Here is a 25,688-nt window from a genome sequence, read left to right on the forward strand (position 1 = left end):
GTTAGACGTAAGGAGATATTAGTCTTGATATTTTGAGTGTGGTTTTCCAGTTCAGGCCTCCTTATTGGACAGATCAGGACAGAACAGCAGTGTGTTTCCCACACAGTAGCCATGCTCTAGGTCCTCTTCCTCCTCAGCAGGCCTTTGGTTTTATTCAGATATATAGTCCCTATTTTTCTACAGGAGTGGCTGGATTCTTGTCTCTGGGTGACTTTTCATTGGTCAGTCATGATATTTCCTTTACTTTCCCTCCCTGGTTCCTTTAGGAATGGATGCATGAATCATTTCTGGCCAGTGACCTGTGGGGGAAGATCTGCTGGAGGCTGTGCTGTTTCTGGGAAAGTTTTCTCCTCCCTCTTTCCATTTTTCAGAATGAAAATATTTTCCTCAGTCCTTGGTTATTGTTGTGAGGATGCTTTGCGTAGAGTTAATATGGACTTCTTTGGAGACAGTAGATCTGAGAACAAGCCAACGTATGGAGGATATAGACGTACTGATAAGGCTTGGGTCCTTGGTGACTTCATCGAGTGACCAAGTTAACTGACTCTGGAACCCTCTTACCTTTGGACTTGTTGAGAAATGTGATAATCAGCCTTTTTATTGTTTAACAGGCTGTTTTGAGTTGGGGCTTCTGCAGCCTTCAGTCAGATGCACCCTCACTAAATTAAAGGAGTAAGGTGGACTGAATGCTTTTCTTTTTAGATTCTACCACTGTGTGTGTCAGAAGGATGGGTCCACAAAGATGGCAATCTGAAAGTTCCTTACCTTCCTTCCTATTCTTCCGTTTTCCCTTTATAGCGAGACATTTCTCATCCATGACATACCTACTTTAGAAAGAAAGTAAAAACTTCAAACACTTCTTTGGAAAGCAAATTTATATCATGTTTTCTTCTTTCAAAAGGAACTATTTCAAACGACTTAACTATCTACTGGAAAAGGCCGTTTGGCTTGGAGCTGGTCAGTGTGTCTGAGCTTTTAGGCCAGCATGTGTCTGCTGCTGAGCCCGTCTGAATTCCTTATAATGAATATAAAATCACTGTTTCTTTCAAATATGTTTTCAGCATACGGAACATTTTCATGCAATACCAGGTGGTTCTGAGGCACAGAGTTCTTCCTGCCTAAGAACAAAATCATCTGCATAACAGAACCACTCACACTGCAGCTCAACCAAGAAATCCTTTGCTTTTTCTTCAGGCTTCACCGAGTCTGGCCAGGAACTTATTATTTGGACAACACATAAGCTATCTTGGAATTCTTTTCTAAGACGGTTTGTTCCCTATTCCTCACTCAGTTATATCACTGCTAGTGTCTTTTGTCAATGGCTGTGACAGGATACATTCCCAGAAAAGCAGTATTGAATGGTGATATTGTCTTCCACTCTGGATTTTCTTCACCAGTAGATAAATTCATAATCAACAAACATTGTACTGAGTGGGGAAGGGGGATATAGAGATGACTGGCAATGCTGTTTAAGGGGTCTGTACCCTAGTAAGGAGAAAACCACGTTAAGCAAATGATAGATGAATGTATGAGGTGCAGAAGTGACAGAGGGGATGAGATGACTTAATTTGGGGGGAGCTGAAGGAAGATGATTTCTAGGAGGTTTCATCTGAGTTATGTTCCTAAAGGATGAAAAGATATTCCAGGCAGGAGGAAGTGTTTGCAAAGGCTCAGTAACGTGGATGAGAATGAGATGATGTTTTGGAGGTAAATGGGAAGAAGGGGAGCTTTTACTTGCCTCTTCAGTCCCATCAAATCCCATGGTCAGCTTTCCCAGGCTCTGGTAGCCCCGTGTCTTTACCTGGGTATGGAGATGTGATTTGGGTAGTTCCAGAAGAAACCCCAAGGGTAGCCAGTGGCTAAGAGCATGCTAGTAGGTGTACCTGTCCCTAAATCGCATGAACTGGACCACTTTATTTATTTCTCTGGGTCTTCGCTTCCTCCTATTTGAAACAAAAAACCCACCTTATAGGAAGTTTAAAATAATACTTGTAATGAGGTTAGAAATGTGCTTCTTATGTAGTAAGTTGTCAGTTAGTATAACCTATTGGGTATTAGTATAAGCTACTGGGTATTAAATTACACATTAAGTTTAGTCAGGGGAAATTATATTGTCTCAAAAGGGCAGTTCCCTCATGATGTACCCTGACATAATTCACTAGTGTTATTTGTAGGAAACCATTGACTAGAGTTTGAAAGATGGCTTATGACGACAGACTCTTCTGGCTTTGTAGGACTATAAGGCAGCAAATGCTTGTCCTGAATTATCTCCTATTCCTGTCTTTTTTCCATAGTAAACTTCCAAGACTACTTGGTTGAGGAAGGCTTATTGATTTTTGTCAGACCTTAATTGGGGAAGGAGTGACTTTTGATTGTAGTAAGAAGTTCTCAGAGTAGCTCCTAAGGTTTGTTTCTCTTCGAACCTTCTACCCTGCCCCCCATTCCCAGCCCCCAGTTATCTCTGAATTGCTAGATTGCTAAGGCTGTTATTATTTTTGGTGATTGGTGTATTAGTCAGGATTCTCTAGAGATAGAAGCCCAATAGGAGATTATATATGTAAACATCATATAGGAATTGGCTCATGCAGTGCAGAGGCCAAAAAGTCCCACAGTCTGCCCTCTGCAAGTTGGAGAAGCCAGGAAAGCTTGTGGGATACTTCAGTCTAAGTTGAAAGGCCCCAAGAAGCAGGAGCTCTGATGTCCCCGGGCCAGAAAAGATTGACCTCCCAGCTCAAGGAAACAGAGAATTTGCCCTTCCTTAACCTTTTTTGTTGTATATTCAGCTGTCAATGAATTATGTGATGTCTGCCCACGTTGGTGAGGGTGGATCTCTTTACTCGGTCCACTGAAGCAAATGCTAATCTCTTCTAGAAACACCATGATAGACACACTCAAAAATAACTTTTTACCAGCTTTCTGGGTGTCCCCTTGTTCAGTCAAGTTGACGCATAAAATTAACCATCACCATTGGTTTTGCTTTTGATGAGGTTATGTTATTAATGGGGACGATTAGAAGTTACTGTCATAGATCTGTTTCACTCTGGCGGGTGAAACAGATGCTAATGAAAAAGCAGGTTTGGGGAGGATAATCACCAACAAGACTTGCCAGTGTTCTCCCTCACCTACCTATCACCATGTTCTGGAGCATGAGACAGTTCTGTTGAATGACTCCTCAGTACTTAGCTTGATTGTCTTTTGTAAGACTAGGCTGAATGAAGATTCAGTCATGTAAGGAAATGCCAATGGGATGGGGGCACGCAGCGTCAGGTAAAAAATGTGGGCTTGGATTCAGGAGAGACCTAGGTTAGGGTCCTAGTTCTGTGAGCTACCTGATCTTGTATCTTAACCTCTCAGTTTGTTTTCTTATCCATAACATGGGACTTAATAACACCTACTTCACTCTCTGACAGTGAAAAACGCTAGGCAAATACCTAGGTTTTGCATTTTGGCCTTTGTTCCGTTTCTCTTCAATCAGTTATACCACAGACTTCGTCACAAGCTTTATACTGTGGGGCCTGCTGCTGTGAGTGAGGCCACCCCTGTTTTGCATGGTGCAGCGAGGCTTCATTCACTTGTGTCTTCAAGGGACATTTCACCATCTCGCACATTTCTCTATACCGGTGCTGTTCAATTGAAATATAGCGGGAGTCACACAGGTACTTCAGAGTTTTCTAGTAGCAATATTAAAACATTATTAAAACGATAAAGGTCATGTTAATAATTTATTTTACCCCATGTATCCAAAACACTTTTTCAACATGTAACCACTATTCAAGTGTTAGTGAGATGTTTCGTAATCTTTTTCTTGTGTAGAGTATTTGAATCCAGTATGTGTTTCGACATAGAGCCTGTGTTGAGTTGGGCTGGCCACGTTTCAAGTACTCAATAGACACGTGTGGTTAGTGGCTCCTCGATGGGATGACCCAGCTCCGGACAGTCTATTGTTGATTGTTCATCTGCATCCATCTTTTTTTTTTTAATTTAATTAATTTATTTTTTAGACAGCAGGTTCTTATTAGTTACCTATTTTATACATATTAGTGTATATGTGTCAATCTCCCAAATCATCCCAACACCCCCCCCCACCCCCTAACTTCCCCCCTTGGTGTCCATACATTTGTCCTCTACATTTGTGTCTCTATTTCTGCCTTGCAAACCGGTTCATCTGTACCATTTTTCTAGGTTCCACATATATTTGTTTTTCTCTTTCTGACTTACTTCACTCTGTATGACAGTCTCTAGATCCATCCACGTCTCTACAAATGACCCAATTTCATCCCATTTTATGGCTGAGTAATATTCCATTGTATGTTTGTACCACATCTTCTTTATCCATTTGTCTGTCAGTGAGCATTTAGGTTGCTTCCATGACCTGGATGTTGTAAATATTGCTGCAGTGAACATTAGGGTGCATGTGTCTTTTTGAATTATGTTTTCCTCTGGGTATATGCCCAGTAGTGGGATTGCTGCATCATATAGTAATTCTAGTTTTAGTTTTTTAAGGAACCTCCATACTGGTCTCCATAGTGGCTGTATCAACTTACATTCCCACCAACAGTGCAAGAGCATCCCCTTCTCTCCACACCCTCTCCAGCATTTGTTGTTACTAGATTTTCTGATGATGCCCATTCTAACCAGTGTGAGGTGATACCTCATTGTACTTTTGATTTGCATTTCTCTAATAATTAGTGATGTTGAGCAGCTTTTCATGTGCTTCTTGGCCATCTGTATGTCGTCTTTGGAGAAATGTCTATTTAGGTCTTCTGCCCATTTTTGGATTGGGCTGTTTATTTTTTTAATATTGAGCTGCATGAGCTGTTTATATATTTTGGGATTAATCCTTTGTTAATTCATTTGCAAATATTTTCTCCCATTCTGAGGGTTGTCTTTTCGTCTTGTTTATGGTTTCCTTTGCTGTGCAAAAGCTTTTAAGTTTCGTTAGGTCCCATTTGTTTATTTTTGTTTTTATTTCCATTACTCTAGGAGGTGGATCAAAAAAGATCTTGCTGTGATTTATGTCTGAGTGTTCTTCCTATGTTTTCCTCAGAGTTTTATAGTGTCCGGTCTTAGATTTTGGTCTTTAATCCATTTTGAGTTAATTTTTGTGTATGGTGTTAGGGAGCATTCTAATTTCATTCTTTTACATGTAGCTGTCCAGTTTTCCCAGCACCACTTATTGAAGAGACTGTCTTTTCTCCATTGTATATCCTTGCCTCCTTTGTCATAGATTAGTTGACCATAGGTGTGTGGGTTTATCGCCAGACTTTCTATCCTGTTCCATTGATCTATATTTCTGTTTTTGTGCCAGTACCAGATTGTCTTGATTACTGTAGCTTTGTAGTATAGTCTGAAGAAAGGAAGTCTCATTCCTCCAGCTCCATTTTTTTCCCTCAAGACTGCTTTGGCTATTCGGGGTCTTTTGTGTCTCATTACAAATTTTAAGATTTTTTGTTCTAGTTCTGTAAAAAATGCTGCTGGTAGCTTGATAGGGATTGCATTGAATCTGTAGATTGCTTTGGGTGGTATAGTCATTTTCACAGTATTGATTCTTCCAATCCAAGAACGTGGTATATCTCTCAGCTTGTCTGTGTCCCTAGGTCTGAAGTGGGTCTCTTGTAGACAGCATATATATATGGGTCTTGTTTTTGTATCCATTCAGCAAGCCTGTGTCTTTTGTTGGAGCATTTCACCCATTCACATTTAAGGTAATTATTGATATGTATGTTCCGATGACCATTTTCTTAATTGTTACAGGTTTGTTTTTGAAGGTCTTTTCTTCTCTTGTGTTTCCCACTTAGCGAAGTTCCTTTAGCATTTGTTGCAGAGCTGGTTTGGTGGTGCTGAGTTCTCTTAGCTTTCGCGTGTCTGTAAAGCTTTTGAGTTCTCTGTCGAATCTGAATGAGATATTTGCCAGGTAGAGTAATCTTGGTTGTAAGTTCTTCCCTTTCATCAGTTTAAATTTATCGTTCCACTCCCTTCTGGCTTGTAGAGTTTCTGCTGAGAAATCAGCTTTTAACCTTATGGGAGTTCCCTTGTATGTTATTTGTGTTATTCCCTTGTTGGTTTCAGTAATTTTTCTTTGTGTTTAGCTTTTGTCAGTTTGATTAGTATGTGTCTCAGTGTGTTTCTCCTTGGTTTTATCCTGCCTGGGACTCTCTGCGCTTCCTGGGGTTGGGTGGCTATTTCATTTCCCATGTTAGGGAAGTTTTCGACTGTAATCTATTCACATATTTTCTCTGATCCTTTCTCTCTCTCTTCTCCTTCTGGGACTTCTGTAATGCGAATGTTGTATTTAATGTTGTCCCAGAGGTCTCTTAGGCTGTCTTCATTTCTCTTCTTTCTTTTTTCTTTATTCTGTTCCACAACAGTGAATTTCACCATTCTGTCTTCCAGGTCACTTATCTGTTCTTCTGCCTCAGTTATTCTGCTCTTGATTCCTTCTAGTGTATTTTTCATTTTAGTTATTGTGTTGTTCATCTTGGTTTGTTCTTTACTTCTTCTAGGTCTTTGTTAAACATTTCTTGCCTCTTCTCGATCTTTGACTCCTTTCTTTTTCCAAGCTCCTGGATCATCTTCACTATCATTATTCTGAATTCTTTTTCTGGAAGGTTGACTATCTCCATTTCATTTAGTTGTTTTTCTGGGGTTTTATCTTGTTCCTTCATCTGGTACATAGCCCTCTGCCTTTTCCTTTTGTCTGTGTTTCTGTGAATGTGGTTTTTGTTCCACAGGCTGCAGGATTGTAGCTCTTGCTTCTGCTCTCTGTCCTTTGATGGATGAAGCTATCTGAGACGCTTGTGCCTGTATCCATGTTAAGATTCAGCTTTGTCTGGTGCTTCTTTAAGTTGTTGAAATAACATCATGTGTTTCTTTTTAAGACTTTTTTTTTTTCATGTGGACCATTTTTAAAGTCTGTTGAATTAGTTACAGTATTGCTTCTGTGTTTTGTTTTTTTGGCCCAGAGGCATGTGGGATCTTAGCTCCCCAGCCAGGCATCAAACCCTCACCCCCTGCAGTGGAAGGTGAAATCTCAACTATTGGACTGCCAGGGAAGTCCCCACCATGTGTTTCTGACAACAACCCTACTAAATGTGCATTATTACGCTCCTTGTTGTCTCGGTGAACAACTTGAGGTTAATGACCTGTGGAAGACCCTACAAATTGTGGGGGATCCTGGATACAGACAGTAGTCTTAAACCAGAGCCTGTGCTCTTACTCACTCTAATGCCCTGTTAGTCATATATAACCTTATTAAATAATGAAATGAGTAAACATATCCATAATAGACTGTTTTCTCATCCATTGTAGTGGTTTGAGGCACTATTTTAGTATGGGATTAGTGCTGTGAGGTACAATGAAGTTCTTATCCTAAAGTTAGTTTTATTGTAGTGGGAGGAGTTAAATAAGCCAATACATGCAGGAATTACATACCTCTTATTGAAAAAAAAAGCGTGGCTGTGAGGGAAACAGAATAATATGGAGGTTGGAAAGAATATATGCTTTAGATCGGGATACTGGTTGAGATTCTGCCCTTGTCACTTCCTAGATGTGAAGTTAGGTGAGATGCTTAACTTCCTCATTTGTGAAATGAGGATGAACTTTCTAGAAGATTTAGGGAGATTTAATGCGACATGCGTGAAGTGTGCTCAGTACAATGCAGCAAGGAAATTCATAGAATCATGGATTTAACTTCCCTAGTTTCAGTGTTCACCAGCAGCTCCCCTCCCCCAAGCCAGTCCCCTGTAGTGACTTGTAATTTTGCTGAGGCTTGAATTCAACTAGGAGGTCAGTGAGAGTGTGGATAGAAGTCATACTTAGCAGCTGGGCAAGCCTAGCCTGGGACCCGTTTGTTCACAGTGCAATGGGATTTTTCTGCTCTGTACTCATCATTTAGTATACCTTTTATTATAAAATATGTTAAAGCAGTATTTGCAAATCTGGGGCTTTCTAAAATTTCCCCTTTTCAATACTGTGGGACAATAGAACTCAGTCTGTCAAACTAACTTTATTTTTAGTCTACCTCAGGCACTTAGAATCTGGTGTTCACTGTTCATTGGGGCAAGTTCACTGGATGAGGAGTTTTTCATTATAAGATAACATATGGAAAGAAGATTTTGTTGTAGAGTAAATTGAGATAAACCTACTAGCCAGGGATGATAGTGCTGTGGCATTTTCTCCCTGACGGAGTATCTCATTGGGATTTCTATCAGTTAGGATCTGGTTCAGTGACATACGACCAGTGCACCCAAGCCCCGCTCCCCCCGCCCCCAAGAGTGATCTGTACCTATAGATGTTTATCTCTCTCTCACATAAAGCAAGTTGGGAGGTGGCAATCCAGGGTTGTGATGGCTGCCTCACATTTGGGAGAGTCTCAGGCTCTTATTTGTTGCTTCACCATCTTCATGGGCAAGCTTACATTGCCAGCTAGCACATCAAATTCCAGCCAGTGGGAAAAGAGGAAAGAGAAGGAGGCAAAAAGTGCTTGCTTCAGCTACCGTTCATGGTTTTCTGCAAGTCACGTATACTTTTGCCTACATCTTGTTGGCTTTAACTTAGTCACTTGACCATGTCCACTGTCAAGTGAGGCTGGTATTTGTAGTCTTAGATGGGCATATTCACTGTCCCAAGTGTCTGCAGCTGTAGAAGAGAGTGAGAAATTATTTGGGTAGGAAATTGTTAATAGCAGTGACTCCCTCAGGGTATTATAACGTGTGAAATGGGCCAGAGGCTCTTTGTTGTTCTGTTCCGACATGCTGTTTGGGGAGGTCTGTTTCAGAAAGGCTCTGATGATTTTGCCTCAGTGGTTTTTTTTTTTTTTTTTTTTTTTAAACATCTTTATTGGGGTATAATTGCTTTACAATGGTGTGTTAGTTTCTGCTTTATAACAAAGTGAATCAGCTATACATATACATATGTTCCCATATGTCTTCCCTCTTGCGTCTCCCTCCCTCCCACTCTCCCCATCCCACCCTTCCAGGCTGTCACAAAGCACAGAGCTAATATCCCTGTGCCTTGCGGCTGCTTCCCCCCAGCTATCTACCTTACTACGTTTGTTAGTGTGTATATGTCCATGACTCTCTCTCGCCCTATCAAAACTCACCCCTCCCCCTCCCCATACCCTCTGCCTCAGTGGTTTTATGCAGATCTTTCTGGTAGAGTGTCCATAGGAAGGGAAAAAGAAAACAATACCTATCCTATAGTCTTTTCCTGCTAATGTCTTTTGTTATATCTCATTAACGGGTGTTAAAGCTATGCCTTTGTGCATTTCGGAGACCATCTGTGCCTGGAGTAAATCCTTTTACCTCCTTGAGAAGTGCTTGTCTTTCTACTTTCTTTAAGGTTTGTGCGTACACCGACACCCACCCTCCCAGATGAGGTACCTACCCACTGGTCACCTGCCACTGTGCTATAGAGTCTGACCTTGGCCTCCTTCACTTACAAGGAGGTCATGCAGCCCCACCATGAGTGTTCAGATTCATGACGGGGCTGCAGGGCCAGGTAGGCTCTGCACAGCAGTGGTTGCCAGGTTCCTGAGTAGCATAATGGGTGGTCTCCTGCTGCAGTCAAGATCCAGGCATAAGGCTTCAGCTGATCATGACTTAGAATGGAAAGGCTAGGATATAATTTGAACAGGGACAAAAAAAACCACCCCAAAACAAAAAACACTCTAGGTTGCATAAGACATCTCTGAACTCAAGAAATTAAGTATTTTTTCTGAGGCCACTATTATTATGGATAAATTATCACTGCCAGCCAAGATTTATGAAACTTAGCTTTTACTGTCAGTAATTGAAGTGTTCTTTTTATAAGGTAAATCTCTTGGTTGTATTTAGATGTTTGCAAGGATATTTATGTTCCAGTTAAGTTTTTGCAATTTGGTTTCATATAAAAAGCTCTTCTTAAAATTCCCATTCGATAATTTCTGGTGGTCAGTTTTTTTACTTCTGAAAAATATTTTATTCATTCATTAGTAAATATACTGGGGTGAAGACAGTATATGGGCAAAACTAATATATAGGCTGACTAGTAAAACCAGCTGCCCTCGAAAATGTTAATTGGTTGTGTCAGACAGGAGGTATGCATATGACAGGTTTCCCTCTTGCTTAATCCTGAATTGATTATTTTTATAATGATCTGGATGATGAAGAATATGGATAGCACATTATTATGTTAGTGGTATAACAAAACTTGGAGGGTTCTTTGGTCACAGGGTGAAGGAATCAGAATTCTAAAGAAAAAACTGAATCAACTGGAACAATGGACCAAATAAATCTAGCCAGGATGGAAACATGGCTCAATGAAGCACATGTAAGAATGTTTTAGAATTTTTGTTGATCATAAGCACAATGTGAGTCAGTTGATGTGACTGCCAAGAAGAGTTAATTTGTTTTTCGTTTGAATTAATAGGCATAGAGTACTTAGAATGTGAGAAGTGGCCCTCCCACTTGTCTCTGTGTTGGCCACGTGATCCTAGGAGAATCATCATCAGTCCGTTGAGTATATGTTGGAAGGGACATGGCTGTTGGAATGAGTTTCATGATGTTATAGCTTTCAAAGTACTTTCTTATATTTAGTTTTATGTAAATAAGTTTTATTTAACTATGTAATGCTTTTTTATGGGCAAACTGGAGAGTACTCTTAGGATGCTGGGGGAACTGGTAAAGTTTATTCTAGAAAAGAGAAGACTCAAATAATCTAGTACTTGTCTCCAACTTCCTGGATTGCTATGTTGGAGAAGCAAAGTAACGCTTAGTTTGGTCTTAGGTAGTATAGAACTAGGATTTATGCAAGGCATAAGGAAGCAGGTTTCAATCCTTCATAGTTGTCTAAAGTTAAAGTAGGCTTCATTGCAAGGTATAAAGGTAGGGTGTGTATGTCTGTGTGTATTTTAGTTTCAATAGGCTCAAATGGAGATGGAGAGATCACTTGGTATGGATTTTGTAAAGATTAATGCATTGATTAGAATGTTGAGTAGCACGATTATTATGGTTCTTTTCTGACTCTTTCTGTTTCTTCGAAATCCTCAACCTTGAAATGTTAAAAAAAAAAAAAAAAAAAAAGGGGTGGATGGATATACAGTCAAGTTCAAATCTTATACCTGAGAGGAGAAATTTTTAAAAGTCAATTGGTTTGTTCAGTCTTTCTGCAGGATGATCAGATTTAAGCTATCTGCAATGAGTCATAATTGTTCTGAGTTTAAAAATGTGTAAAGTGGCTCTTAAAGCTTAATTTCTTTTTTTTTTTTTTTTTTTTTTTTTTTTTGCGGTACGCGGGCCTCTCACTGTTGTGGCCTCCCCCGCTGCGGAGCACAGGCTCCAGACGCGCAGGCTCAGCGGCCATGGCTCATGGACCCAGCCGCTCCGCTGCATGTGGGATCTTCCCGGACTGGGGCACGAACCTGTATCCCCTGCATCAGCAGGTGGACTCTCAACCACTGCGCCACCAGGGAAGCCCTAAAGCTTAATTTAAATGTAAATTAAAATTTGAGCATGTAAGAAGGGTCCTGTGATTTAAAACTTAAAATGAATAAAGTGATATAGGTTGAAAGATCTTTTTCATCCTTATTTTCCATCTGTCCAGTGTCCAAGGCCATCCTTCTTCCATCGTTTGTCTGTATATGGAAGCAAATACATGTTCTGATTTTTGTCCCTTTTCTATGGAAGTGGTGGCTTATTTTAAATACTGTTCTATACTGTTTCCTTCCCCAGGATATTTTGAGGATATTTTCACATCAGTACATAAGAGAACTTTGTCATACTTTTTTATAAAGCTAATAGTATTACCACTGTTTGGATGTAGTATTATTTACTCCTTTATTTATGAAAAGTTAGGTGGTCGGCACTTTTTTGTTTTGTTTTTTGCTAATGTGGGGCTTGAGGGGTGGGAAGTGCTACTGTGCAGAGCTGAAATTGATTAGAGTTAACTGCAGTTTCCAGTCAAGCCTCGCCTTTCATGTTGCAAGCCTTTAAGTATACTCCAGAGTTCCAGACTATTTACATCAGATACATACTGCGGATGCAGCTGTTGTCTAGGGTGGGAGACAGATTTCTTTTTTAAAATTTTATTTATTTATTTATTTTTGGCTGTGTTGGGTCTTCGTTTCTGTGCGAGGGCTTCCTCTAGTTGCGGCAAGCGGGGGCCACTCTTCATTGCGGTGAGCGGGCCTCTCACTGTCGAGGCCGCTCTTGTTGTGGAGCACAGGCTCCAGACGCGCAGGCTCAGTAATTGTGGCCCACGGGCCCAGTTGCTCTGCGGCATGTGGGATCCTCCCAGACCAGGGCTCGAACCTGTGTCCCCTGCATTGGCAGGCAGACTCTCAACCACTGCGCCACCAGGGAAGCCCCTGGGAGACAGATTGCTGGTGCTTCCTGCTCCACCATCTTCCCAGGAGCCTTCTGCTCTCAGGTAGACTTCATTTGGAAAAGAAAAATGTAAAGTAAGTTAGGCATGTTTTCATAGCTTGAGTCATTTCTCTGAGTACATCCATGTTGCCTGTCTTTCTGTTGGCTTATAGGTTAGACTCTTGTCAATTTCTAGGATCTGTAGGTTTGAAAACTAGCTCTTTAGGGTATGAGTTGCAAGTTTTGTTTTTTTTTTTTCCTGGTAAGTCTTTTTTTCCAATGATTTTATTTATGGTATGTTTTGCCATGCTAAATTTATTTATTTATTTATTTAAAAAAGGATATATTTGACATAACATTGTATAAGTTTAAGGAGTATAATGTGATGATTTGATACACATATTGCAAAATGATTACTACAATACTAAATTTATTTTTAATGTTTAGGCAGCTAAATTTATGACCTGTGGATGTTGAGTCATGCTTAAAAAGATCTTTCTCATGCCTGTGTTTAAAGGAATTCTCCCATTTCTTCTAATACCTTTACGGTTTGGTCTTTTTTTACATTAGAAGTTTTCATTCATTTGGGTTGTAACCATGTGTTATGGTCCAACTTAATATTTTTCTCCATGGCTACCCAGTTATTCTAACATCATTGATTGAAGAAACCATCTTTTACTACTAATTTGAGGTGGAATAAAGGTATTTTATAGTACAGTTCTGGTCGTATTTGGATCTATTACATTGGTCTCTATCTGTTGATGTATAGCATAGTTTATTTTGATAATGCCAATAGCTTTTAGGAAGTTCTTTCTGACTGCTTTCCCACTGCTAGATTTTAAATTGCCTTTTTTCCTTCCTATCTCTTTTATGTAGAATTGTAGACCTTTTCTCTGTACTAATAGAGTATCCATTTATTGACTGTTTGTATATCGTTATGATATGGCTGTCATTTTATGTCTTAAATGTAACTGCAGTAATTTTTTTTCATAAAAAAGTTGAAGCCTTATACTTAGCCAGGTGCCTCTGGCATGTTTTGTGAACTACACCACCATGTTAGAGTTTCCAAGAAGATGGTTTGTGCACATCTCCTTCTCTTGATTCATATGCTTGAATTTTCTACACCATAATCACCAAACCATAACTCACTGCCACAGTGGCTGAACTTAAACACTGGCAAACTAGAAATTGAAAAGGTTTAGTTCTTAAAGAACCAGATGCCTCTGAAAGAAGAAAATTGAAGCAAGATATCCCTAGGTTGTAGTTTTTGAACAATATTTACTTTATTTATCGAATGAGGGAGTTGGGACAAATGATCATTAAGGTCCCCTCCAGGTCATTGTCATTCCCCCGTGTACATTTCCATTTCCATTATTTTACCTGGACAGTTGGTTTGCAAGTTGAAGCCCTTCTTGGCGGTTCCCAGGGCTTGGCAACTAGAGTGCTCTCAGCCATTTCATTCTCAGCAGTTGCTGTCCTACTTTCATCTGGTCCCTTTTGTGAACCACGTTTAGAGCTAAAGGCATGGGCTTAATTTGCCTTGCTAGTACACATATACAAAAGGTTCCTGCTTTCATTCTGTTCATATTATAGAAATGGAGGGTGTAATATAGTGGTGACATTCCTGCTTTTCAGCTTGGTTTAGCTTTCCCTAAAATGAAGAAGGTAACCTTACTAAAGAAACGGAATGGTCTCCTCTCTCCACTGCTCGGGGCAAGGGGTTTTTTTTTTTACACTGCGGCACAATAGGACACTTCTTTATCAGTCTGTTACTACCAGCAGCAGTTTCTTTACAGACTGTCTTGTTTATTAGACTTCTAAATAAAACCCGTGCTTTGAAAGAGCTTGTCTCATATTTGAATGGCATTTTAGTAAGCCTTTTGAACAGTTTTAAACTTACTTCACATCGGCCTTCTTTTGGAAGCCAAATCATACCAGTTTGTTTAGTCTTTCTAATCCTTTAATCATTTTATCCTCAGCATGTTTCCAAATGCTTCACATCTCTCTGTAGAATCCAGAACTGGGCTGAGTTCTTTAACCGTCTGATGAGGATGACTGAAATGGAAAGATCACTCCTTCTGTTCCTTATATATCTCAGGATTTGTTGTTTTATCTGCAAGACTATGCTCTGTCTCCAGTTAAGCTTAAAAAAAAAAAATGCTTCTGCTTGACCTAACGCACCCTGCCTTCGTGGGTGCTGGCTTCGTGGGGATGAGCCTGTGCAGCCACATGGGGCTCCTGCTTAGAAGGGTCCCATGCCTGGTTTAATGCTCTTTTGCTGCTGTATTGACCTTAATTTTTTCAACAAGGAGCTTCTCTTTCTCGTTTTGTAGTGAGCCCTACAAATGAAGTAGCTGCCTCTTCTTGTAGTTGATAACTAGAGGACATGGTTAGTAGGTCATGGTTCGTGTCTAACCCACCCTCCGTAACTGTGATGGGTAGACCCAGGGTGAACAAATCTGGTTGTGAACTTCCACTCCACTCCCTGTGTCACGGCCTTCCCCTAGCCTGCCTACAGATGCACTCACTGCCCCCCCCCCCCCCCCCCCCCCCCACCGCATTGCCTCTCTGTTCGCCTCCTTATCATTCCTTTATCTCAGCTCAGGCACTGAGGTGTGTTTACTCATGGAATCCAGGCTTTTGGTATACAACAGATGTCTTTTCCAGAGGATTCTTTCTCTGGGTCCCTTTGTCTTTCCTGTCACCTTCTGTCCAAAGCTGATGGTCGGCCGTTCACCTCCAAGAGCACTTGTCCCTTCTGCTCTCTCTATTCAGGGCAGCTGCCAGTTAGTTTCTCGTTCGAATTTTAGATTTTTTTTTTTTTTCTTCTCTCTACAGAGGGATTAGAGTGTAGTAATCACGGGAATTCTGTTTGGGGCAGAAATTTGGATTCCATCGCAATATCTGGTATCGCAGAGTATGTGGGGCAGTGACTTACATTTTTAAAATGACCCATAAGTTAATTCTAGGTATCAAATCTTAGACACAAGCAGCAAATGTAACTTTTAAAAGTCATTATGTTTCATGGATTGGCTGGTTTTTGATCTGATTCCCTCTTTTTTTCTTGCAGCTTAACAAGCAGCAATTACAGTTACTGAAAGAACGGTTCCAGGCCTTCCTCAATGGGGAAACCCAGATTGTAGCCGATGAAGCGTTTTGCAATGCGGTTCGGAGTTACTATGAGGTAAGTTTGAAGAGTCTGATGCCTTTTAAAAGACATTTTTAATGGCTTTCCCATTTTAAGAAGCTCACTGGTGTGATAGGATGGCTGTGAGTTTGCCACCTTCCTTGAAAGCATTGTCAGTTCTAGTTTGCAATTTAAAAACGGATTCCACAGCCTGGCTTTGAGAGATAAACAGAATTGGAAGTTATTCACATCCTTTGAGGGAGAAGTAAGCTGTTTAGAAAAATCTCCTGGCAGTGATTGATATAGCTGAGTGTAGCTATCTCTGGGTCCACATGTCTAATTTATCCTTTTTAATCAGGATTTCAATAGTAAATTGCTATCTTGTGCCATTCTGTTCACTAAACTTTATAATATTTAAGGCCAGGAACTCATTTCATGAGGATAAATTGAATTCTTTTCTTCCCGGGGAGATACTACTACAATACCACCTTTCTCTCTCTTCTGATTTTAGTTTGTGAGTCATCAGGAATTCTCTGTGGACTTCCTATGGGCACCAGTTTTCACACAGTGTCATTAACCGTTTCAGTGAGTGGCCAGTAGATGTTAAGAGAGTTCCCTTTTTTCCTGAGGACTTTTAGAGTCATTTGGTGCATGGATTCCTTCCACTGTGAAGATAGTCTACATCTCTCAGCTGAAGAACAACATACAAAGGTGTATTAGACTAGTACAAATTAAAAATGTAGAGATGCAGTGTGTCTGAAGTTTTCTGAGGCAGGGAAATATCTTTGCAAGAGTAACAAAGTAACTGGATATACAGATACTTGGTTGGATTAGTAATTAATTGATGGTGTGTATGTATCAGAAGTGGCTTAATGCAACCCGAGGGAGGTGTATGTTATCCCGAGCCTAGGCCTGTCAAACAAGATAAAAGTATAGAAGTCTTACTCACCAGATGTGTGTGTGTGGCAAGAGCCTAGTGGCAATAGTGGATGCTGTCTAACTGAACCTTGACTCAGAATATCTTTTTTTTTTTAATTAATTTATTTATTTTTGGCTGTGTTGGGTCTTTGTTGCTGTGTGAGGGCTTTCTCTAGTTGCGGCAAGCGGGGGCTACTCTTCGTTGCGGTGCATGGGCTTCTCATTGCAGTGGCTTCACTTGTTGTGGAGCACGGGCTCTAGGCGCACGGGCTTCAGTAGTTGTGGCTCGTGGGCTTAGTTGCTCTGCAGCATGTGGGATCTTCCCAGACCAGGGCTCGAACCTGTGTCCCTGCATTGGCAGGCGGATTCTTAACCACTGCGCCACCAGGGAAGCCCGACTCAGAATATCTTAACAAGTATAGGGTATCCAAAGCTTGAGTCTTTGAGTCAAAGTCTTCCAAGATGAAATCTTGCCTTGAATCTTAATAGATGAAATATAAGGGCCTATACTTGCATCATGTAGTAAAAGAAAAGCCAAGCGTTTGTGTTCAGGAGGAAAGAAATGGGTTAAGTAATTTGTGTAAAAAGATGTAATTAAGCAAACTCATTTTTGGTTCAGTACTGTGGTATTGTACATGTTAACATTAGGAAAAGAAACCGGGTGAGGGGGGCATGGGGGCTCTTTGTACTACATGTGCCACTTTTGTGTAAACCTAAAATTACTCCAAAATAAATATATTCCGAAGTAAGTGTTTTTCGTAAGGGTAATACAAAGAAGTAAGCATAATATGTTGTCAGTTTCGTAAAAGGCACACTTAAGCTGTGTTAATGAGAATATTTTTCCTGTAATAAAGGAGTATCACCATTTGGTTTCTAAACGAGGATGGTGTGCTTTTCTGGGTACAAACTACAAATGAAAAGATGTGGATAAGTTTAGTGATAACAGGTTTGAAACATATCATAATATAGATCACTTGAAGGGCCTAAAGACAGATTAGGCTTGTGTTGTGTGTGGCCCCAAGGGTAAAACTAGAATTAACATGGAAACTGAAGTGGGGGAGATTTCAACCTAATACTATTGGAGTTTGGTTGTACCGCCCAGATACAGAGTGGACTGGAGAGTGCAGCATCACTGGCGGCCAGATTCCCGCTCACTTCACAATCACTTGGGAAGCATTTTGCACAGAGGGGTCCCAGAGCTCTGCCCTGGGCTTACTGAATCAGAATTTCAGAATCTATATTTTTAAAAGCTTTCCAGGTGATTCGCTTACAACTGGTGGATTGCCGACCAATGGAATTAGATGATCGCTGGCTGGGATTGTTACAGAAAGAGATGTAAGTACTGAAGAGTGTTCAAAATGGCAGCTGGGAAACGACTGCGGCCTATTAGAAAGTCAGGAAATGTGGCTTCACATTGAACTCAGATGCTTACCAAACACATAACAGACAAGTCATTGAACCTCTGTGAGCTCCAGTGTTTCTATTTCTATTATCTAATTGGTGGGTAGTAATGTTTAAGTATTGGGCTAGGTGATCCAGGGTTTTCTATTCTTTGGGTAGTATTTCCAACAATTGTTGGCTTGTGAGACTGTAGCTAACTTGTCTTTGTGAAGTTCTCAAAGGGGTTAAGATTTGTATTAATGTCTATGGAGTCTATATTCCTGATTTACATTTGGGGAGTTACCGTTTCCTAGGTGGCACACATTCAGTACTCAAACTCTTGATAAGTAAATTTTGTTGGAAAAATAAGGTAAAAAAATTGCTTCTCAATTTTTCCTACAAAAGTCTTTACCCTCTTTTTTAAGGATTATATTTTAGTATACTTTGCTATGACTAACAATGCTGGTAGTCTCAAGTGAAGTAAGTCAGAAAGAGAAAGACAAATACCATATGATAATCACTTATATGTGGAATCTAAACTATGACATAAATGAACATATCTGCGAAACAAAGACAGACATAGAGAACAGACTTGTCATTGCTAAAGGGCAGGTGGTTGGAGGGAAGGACTGGGAGTTTGGGATTAGCAGCTGCAAACCATTATATATAGAATGGATAAACAACAAGGTCCTACTGTATAGCACAGAGAGCTATATATTCAATATCCTGTGATAGACCATAATGGGAAAGAATATGAAAAGGATGTATGTATAACTGAGTCACTTTACAGCAGAAATTAAACAAAACATTGTAAATCAACTATACTTCAATAAAATTTTAAAAAACCTGCTGGTAGCCTCTACTATAATTACCTCTGTGGTACTTCTTACAGCTTACCAACAATATCTATTTTTTCTTCTTCTAGTATCTTTATGCTAAACAGTGAAAATATTACTACCCACAAATTCCATAAATAGAAACTGAAGCTCACAGAGGTTTCAATGACTTGTCCACTGTTGTATATTTGGTAAGCATCTGAGTTCAGTGTGAATCCAGATTTTCTGACTTTCACGGTGCCATTTGAATACACCTGTGCCACGTACTGTGCAAAACACTTCGAAAATGTTTTTATTCTTCAGAATAAACCTTTTAAACAGAATTATTCCCATCTAGAGACAAAGTTAAGTGACTAGTGCCCAAAGCTGCATAGCTAATAGCAGAGCCAAAACCTCACTCTTTCCACTAAAGCTTATTAAAAACAGATCTTGGGTTCTACCCAACACCTATTGAATCATAATTCCTTGGGATGGAGCATCTGAATTTTGAACTTGCACCTGGGGATGACTTTGGTTCAGTCTGTGTTTTGAGAAACATGTCGACCTAGATCTTAATGACTTCTTGAATGTATGTTCCCTGAAGGAACCATTTCTGCCCTGGTTATCATCTTATTCCACAAATGTAGCAAGTATTTTGTGGCACACAAATGCTTTCAACAAAGCTTGTTGACTAAGTGGATGAGTATTGGAGCACTTATATTGTATATTATATTGTATATTTGTGTTTTGTCTCCATAATTTTTAAATTAAAGTATCACTTCAGTAGTGCCATGGAATTTCTTTCCATTGTGATCTCAATTTCATGGCTTTGTGGTTCCTCAAAGACGGCAGATGCTTCAGAAGCACAGTTGGGCTTTATGTTCTTTCTAACCTAGTATTCTATGATTTTATGATCTTTTTTGGCTTACGTATTTCAAGGTCTCCCTTTTCAGGGATGTTACATGTTGTTTCCTGTATACAGCTGTTTTCAACAGTTAATCCATCAGTAGCGATTTTCTAATATATTAGATTTTTGGTAGCCTTTAGCTGTGATGGACATTTCTAATCATGGCAGTATATGTGTGTGTGAATATATCCATATATGTGAAAAACCCTAGTAAACCTGTATCACCAATTAAATTGAAAATATATCTTTATACTTAGGGCTTACAAGTTCTCCAAAGTCTGTTTGTTATTAATTTTTCTAGCTTCATAAATGGTACTCCTTCAGTGATTTTATGAATAGTCTTTTCCATCTTGGTTGTATGTCTGTTTTATATAGACAATTAAGAATTATCTGTCTTTTTTTTAAGCTAAACTTTGTTATTATTTTTTTTGTTTTTGGCTGTGTGGCATGTGGGATCTTAGTTCCCCGAGCAGAGATCGAAACCGCACCCCCTGCATTGAAAGCTTGCAATCTTAACTACTGGACCAGCAGGGAAGTCCCTATCTGTCTCTTCTTAAACTGGTTGTACCTTTGGATATTTGGTTTACTTTACCTCTCTTTAATACCTGGGATCTTGGTGTGCTACTCAATATATTTCTTTTTCTCCACAGTATTTGACCAAAAGCATTTCTTCAAAGTACGTTCATTATTTTATTTTATTTTATTTTTATTTATTTATTTTGCAGTATGTGGGCCTCTCACTGTTTTGGCCTCTCTCGTTGCGGAGCACAGCCTCCGGACGCGCAGGCTCAGCGGCCATGGCTCACGGGCCCAGCCGCTCCGCGGCATATGGGATCTTCCGGGACCGGGGCACGAACCCACGTCCCCTGCATCGGCAGGCGGACTCTCAACCACTGCGCCACCAGGGAAGCCCACGTTCATTATTTTAAAAAGTATATAATTTCTTTCAACTAGATCATGACAGGATTGAATCGTTCTGGGTTTTTAAAATGTGGTGCCTTCTTGGGTGTTTGTTCATATGTCTTTGTATATCTATATCTATGTCAGTATTAAATCTTTACCGTGAATTTAAAAAAAATTTTTTTTTATTTTAACATCTTTATTGGAGTACAATTGCTTTACAGTGGTGTGCTAGTTTCTGCTTTATAACAAAGTGAATCAGTTATACATATACATATGTTCCCATATCTCTTCCCTCTTGCGTCTCCCTCCCTCCCACCCTCCCTATCCCACCCCTCCAGGCGGTCACAAAGCACCGAGCTGATATCCCTGTGCTATGAGGCTGCTTCCCACTAGCTATCTGCCTTACGTTTGGTAGTGTATATATGTCCATACCTCTCTCTCGCTTTGTCACAGCTCACCCTTCCCCCTCCCCATATCCTCAAGTCCGTTCTCCAGTAGGTCTGTGTCTTTATTCCTGTCTTACCCCTAGGTTCTTCATGACATTTTTTTCCCCTTAAATTCCATATATATGTGTTAGCATATGGTATTTGTCTTTCTCTTTCTGACTTACTTCACTCTGTATGACAGACTCTAGGTCTATCCACTTCATTACAAATAGCTCAATTTCGTTTCTTTTTATGGTTGAGTAATATTCCATTGTATATATATGCCACATCTTCTTTATCCATTCATCCGATGATGGGCACTTAGGTTGCTTCCATGTCCTGGCTATTGTAAATAGAGCTGCAATGAACATTTTGGTACATGACTCTTTTTGAATTATGGTTTTCTCAGGGTATATGCCCGGTAGTGGGATTGCTGGGTCATACGGTAGTTCTATTACCGTGAATATTATTCAATATGTTATATATTGTAGAAGCATATACTGTGAAGATCATTTTTATATGACAATGCTACTTCTATCTCATCCACTTTTACAAGATAACTTTGGTTTAAATATTGGCCTATAAAATAATAATAATAAACAAGAAATCTGTTTTTGAAATTACATCAGTCTTTTTCCTCATAAAGTTAGCATAATTAGGGGAAAAAGAATGGACCCAAGTGCTAAACCACCTAACTAGGCAAACTTGATGATACAGAAGAACCAGAACAGGAAAAGAAGAAAGAAATGGTAGATAGAATACACAGCTATTGATACTTAATAAAAGTTTGGCAGTTACATTCTTGATAATTTTATGGTTGCTAATTGCTGTTAGATTCTGCAGTACCTTCATCTTTGTTTTTCTTTCATTGAAGTGTTCTTCTTTCCCTTCACGCTCCCCCGGCCCCCCAAAGTAACCCACTGTCTGGAGGAAAACATAAAATGGACAGTAGTCCTACAAGTATCTGCCGTTTCTTTCTAGCCATATCTTTTTTGCTTGTTCTGTTTTTCAATTTAGGAGACTTCAGCTGATTCTGTGGATGGGTAAACATAGGTTTATTGTAGTATGTTACTTTCCAAGTCGTCCTTCCCATCCGATATTGGCTTCTGTTCACAAAATTCAGGTGGACTTCATCCAAATACAACCAATGACAGTGTGATTTATAACAGATATGTGGAAAAGAAAATGGCCTTTCTTTGGAGATTTCCCAAAGATGGTATATAATTGCTTACTAGCTGCTTTCAGCGTAACAAACATTCACGTTCTGTTATTGTGTAAAAAAATGGATGTTGGAGTCTCTCTTCCCCTTTTTGGTGGGTTGGCTTTGTTCACAACTTTTCGGAAAGGAGGTGTATTTTTCTTATTACCTCCATTTGTTTATGTTCTCTTCTGGTTCCTGAGAATGGATGAGATGAGAGTTAGAAGTTTTTAATCTTTAAAAATTATCAAAGAAGGACTAAAATAAATCTTGCCCCACCATCACCACCAAAACCCCTTGCTTTTCAGATTTTCGACTTGTATAATGATACAAATGGGAATTCCTTCAATAAAGAAAAACTGCCTTCAGTGTGAATTTACAGGTTTCATACGAAAGGAAAAATTACTCATTTTCATCTCAAAATATTGAGCTCCAGTTTTGGCCCTTTTATTGCATACTTTTATTTAAAGTGCATTCTGGGATTCAGAAGTTTTCTACTTTGATAGTACTTTAAGAACACTTTAATAGAAGTATACTATGTTAGAGAATTTTTAAAATATTAAAGAGGAAAAGCTTCTGTAATCTGAAAACTTTAAAAATAAAATATTAATTATTAAAGAGGAAGTTAAATATCCCCTATAATTCCAATGCCTATAGACAACTGTAACAGTTTGGTGTTTCTCTTTTGTGTATATGAACTGGAATTATTTCAATTTTTTTACATATGTCATGAGCATTCTTTACTATTAACTATTTTTCAAGAGTGTGGTTTTAAATAGCTGTGTAATAGACCATTGTCTGCCTGTATCTAAATTTTATTCAGTTTCCTTGTTTCAGACGCTTAAGTTTTCTCCATTCTTAACTGTTAAAATAAATGCTGAGATGATCATTTATATTCTTAAATAGGTTCATCTTTAAATTTCTGCAAGTGGTATTACTGGATGATGGAAGATAAACATTGTTTAAGCTCTTATAATACAGATTACCAAATTGTCCTCAAAAGTACTAAAATTTATGCTACCATAACAGTGTATGAGAGTGTCATCTTTTTTCCCTTCACACTTGGTATTATAAAATAAATGCCAAGTGATAGGTTCACTTGTTTTTATTTTACTGTTAGCGAAATTCAACACTTCCATACTGGCCATTCATATTTCTTTCTTTCTGAGTTACCTGTTCATGCCCTTTGTCCATTTTTCCATTCAGATTTTGGATGTTCATCTTTTAAATACTGATTTATAAGTGTTCTTTATACACTAAGATGACTATTAACCTCTTTTTATGCTGCAGTTATTTTCAGGGTTTTCTTTTTTTTCATTTTGCAATTTTAAGTTTCCTTACCTCTGATACTCATTTATTTCCTGTTCTGATAGAATGAAAGACATATTCTCATTCCAAGCAGAGACTGCACCACGTTTTATTTCCTTTGAATTTTCTTTTCTTGTTCATAGGTTATTCGTGCCAGTGGTTTGCATCATACCTTTCCCTCCTCTCCTCATTCCAGCTACGACCCTTTTTGGATTAGTAGCTCTCTGAGTAGAGTGTGTTGGTGTAACTCAGGTGTTTGCTGTGGGCCTGTTTCCCTACCCGTTGAAGGGGGAAGAGGATTTCTAAAGCTCCCTCCCTTTGTGCAAGCCTCTGAGAGTTAATTTGTTTCTTTATATTGCTGTTTCTTCTTTTCCTTGCCCTGCACGCTCTCACGTCTCCAAAATGTAAAGAATAAAAAAAACATGGCTTGATACTATAGCTAATGATACTAGATACTCTAGGACTAATGTCCAGGCCATGGTGTTTGAATTTTTGTACACATTTATGTTGGAAAAAATCTATATATCTTCCTAGTCCAGAGCATCAGGAAACTTGACCTTAGCTGTCAGTTTCTTCCAGGGAAGTTGGGAATGTCTGCCTCAGCTTCCCACTGCCAGCAATCAGTTTGGTATCATTCTTTTCTTTCATCTACTTTCTTTCCCTGACGTTATATCCTGACCTTTAATATTTATTTAAAAAATAAGTGCAGTTGTGTAATGGTTGATTTGTGAAAACTGAGAGACTTTTAAGGCTTTTTTGATTTGTTTTATAAAATTACCTTTTTTAGAATTAAAAGGCACCATCCAAGTGTGTGTGTGTGTGTGTGTGTGTGTGTGTGTGCAAGCTGGAGGGAGAAGGGCTGGCAGATCTGCATTTAAATATTTTGATGTCAGTTTCTTGATAGCACTTTACTTTGGGATGGAAAGATTTACTGTTCATATTCCAAGGGATGCTTGACCTGTCAAAATCTCTTAAACTTTGAAATAATACCATGGAAAAGGCCTATTTTTTCATAGTGAATTGATGATCGCTAAGTAAACCAGGATTGACATCCTGTGTCAGGAGGGTATGAAAAATGTCAGCACATTCATAGATGAAATCCAGTAACCAGTAATGAGAAGTGAGGTTTTAAATTTTCATTGAGCTCTGCAGATCACATTGTATTTGTTATTTTTGATATTAGCCACTTTATTTCACATCACATTTTCTTAAATTCTAAGTATGGCATTTTAAATTAAGTATTCGGAAATAAAAGTGCTACAGATTTCCAATATCAAAAAAACAAACAACCAAATCCAGAAATGGGCAGAAGACCTAAATAGAGATTTCTCCAAAGAAGATATGCAGATTGCCAGCAAACACATGAAAAGATGCTCAACATCACTAATCATTAGAGAAATGCAAATCAAAACCACAATGAGGTATCACCTCACACCAGTCAGCATGGCCATCATCAAAAAATCTACAAACAGTAAATGCTGGAGAGGGTGTGGAGAAAAGGGGACCCTCTTGCACTGTTGGTGGGAATGTAAATTGATACAGCCACTATGGAGAATAGTATGGAGGTTCCTTAAAAAACTAAAAATTGAACTACCGTTCATAGTAGTCCAAAAATGGACTACTCTGTCCATTTTGACATGGTTTGTACATGCTTCTATTTTAAAAATTACAACAAACAATTGTAGAGAAGAAATTTTTCTTTCTCCAATGGCCTTTAATCTCTGTTTTGATGAAGCAGTAAGTGATGATTTTCTGCTTTTGTGATGTTTTTGTCCCATTGGAATATATTTAATCCTTTATGTACTGCTGAGATTGAGATTTTAGCTTGACTACTAAATTCTGTGATCTAAAACTTTCTGTCACATAGAGGAATTTAATTTCCTTCCTAGCTTACCTTCATTTCTTATAAAATTATGTGCACATCTGATAGTGTAGCATGGACAGAAGGTGTTAAGCTAGTGATTACAAGTGGATATGAAGGGTCCTTCAAAAGGTAAGATATTAAATATACTTAACTTTTGTTCCATGTGTGTTGGGAGGAAAGGAGACCAGCCTTCCCTCTTTCTTCCTGCGCCGGTAGCCTTTGTTTTTTAAACTGGCTCTGTTTTAAGCTGTAGTGCACTCACACATGATAGGCGTGATGTGCACCTGGCCTTCTTTCCTTAGCAGGATAGCCAGAGAAGGTAGATGGTTCTAGCAAGCTAGGGAGCAGAGAGGAGGGCTGCGTTAGGGGACTTGCAGCTTGCTCCCCTCCATGCAGAAGTCCACATACGAGTCAGGCTGGCCCCTTCGCGCTCCCAGCCCCTTGTCCCTTCTCTTGAGTCTGCTTCCCTTTCCTCCTTTCCCCTCATCCTTCTCCCCCTCTT

The 25,688-nt window shown here is 39.3% G+C and overlaps 1 protein-coding gene across 11 annotated transcripts in view; it reads left to right on the forward strand.

The window, feature by feature from the left end:
* The window catches only part of CADPS2 (calcium dependent secretion activator 2), a 494,346-nt gene that overhangs the window by 84,166 nt on the left and 384,492 nt on the right, over positions 1 to 25,688 (forward strand). For all 11 annotated transcript variants that reach the window (XM_032643104.1, XM_032643102.1, XM_032643096.1 and 8 more), the window contains exon 2: positions 15,412 to 15,525. In XM_032643104.1, coding sequence (XP_032498995.1) covers positions 15,412 to 15,525 — 114 coding nt within the window. The remainder of the gene's footprint in view (positions 1 to 15,411; positions 15,526 to 25,688) is intronic.

This window comes from Phocoena sinus, chromosome 9 (assembly GCF_008692025.1).
Source record: "Phocoena sinus isolate mPhoSin1 chromosome 9, mPhoSin1.pri, whole genome shotgun sequence".
In the NCBI taxonomy this organism is placed as follows: Eukaryota; Metazoa; Chordata; class Mammalia; order Artiodactyla; family Phocoenidae; genus Phocoena; species Phocoena sinus.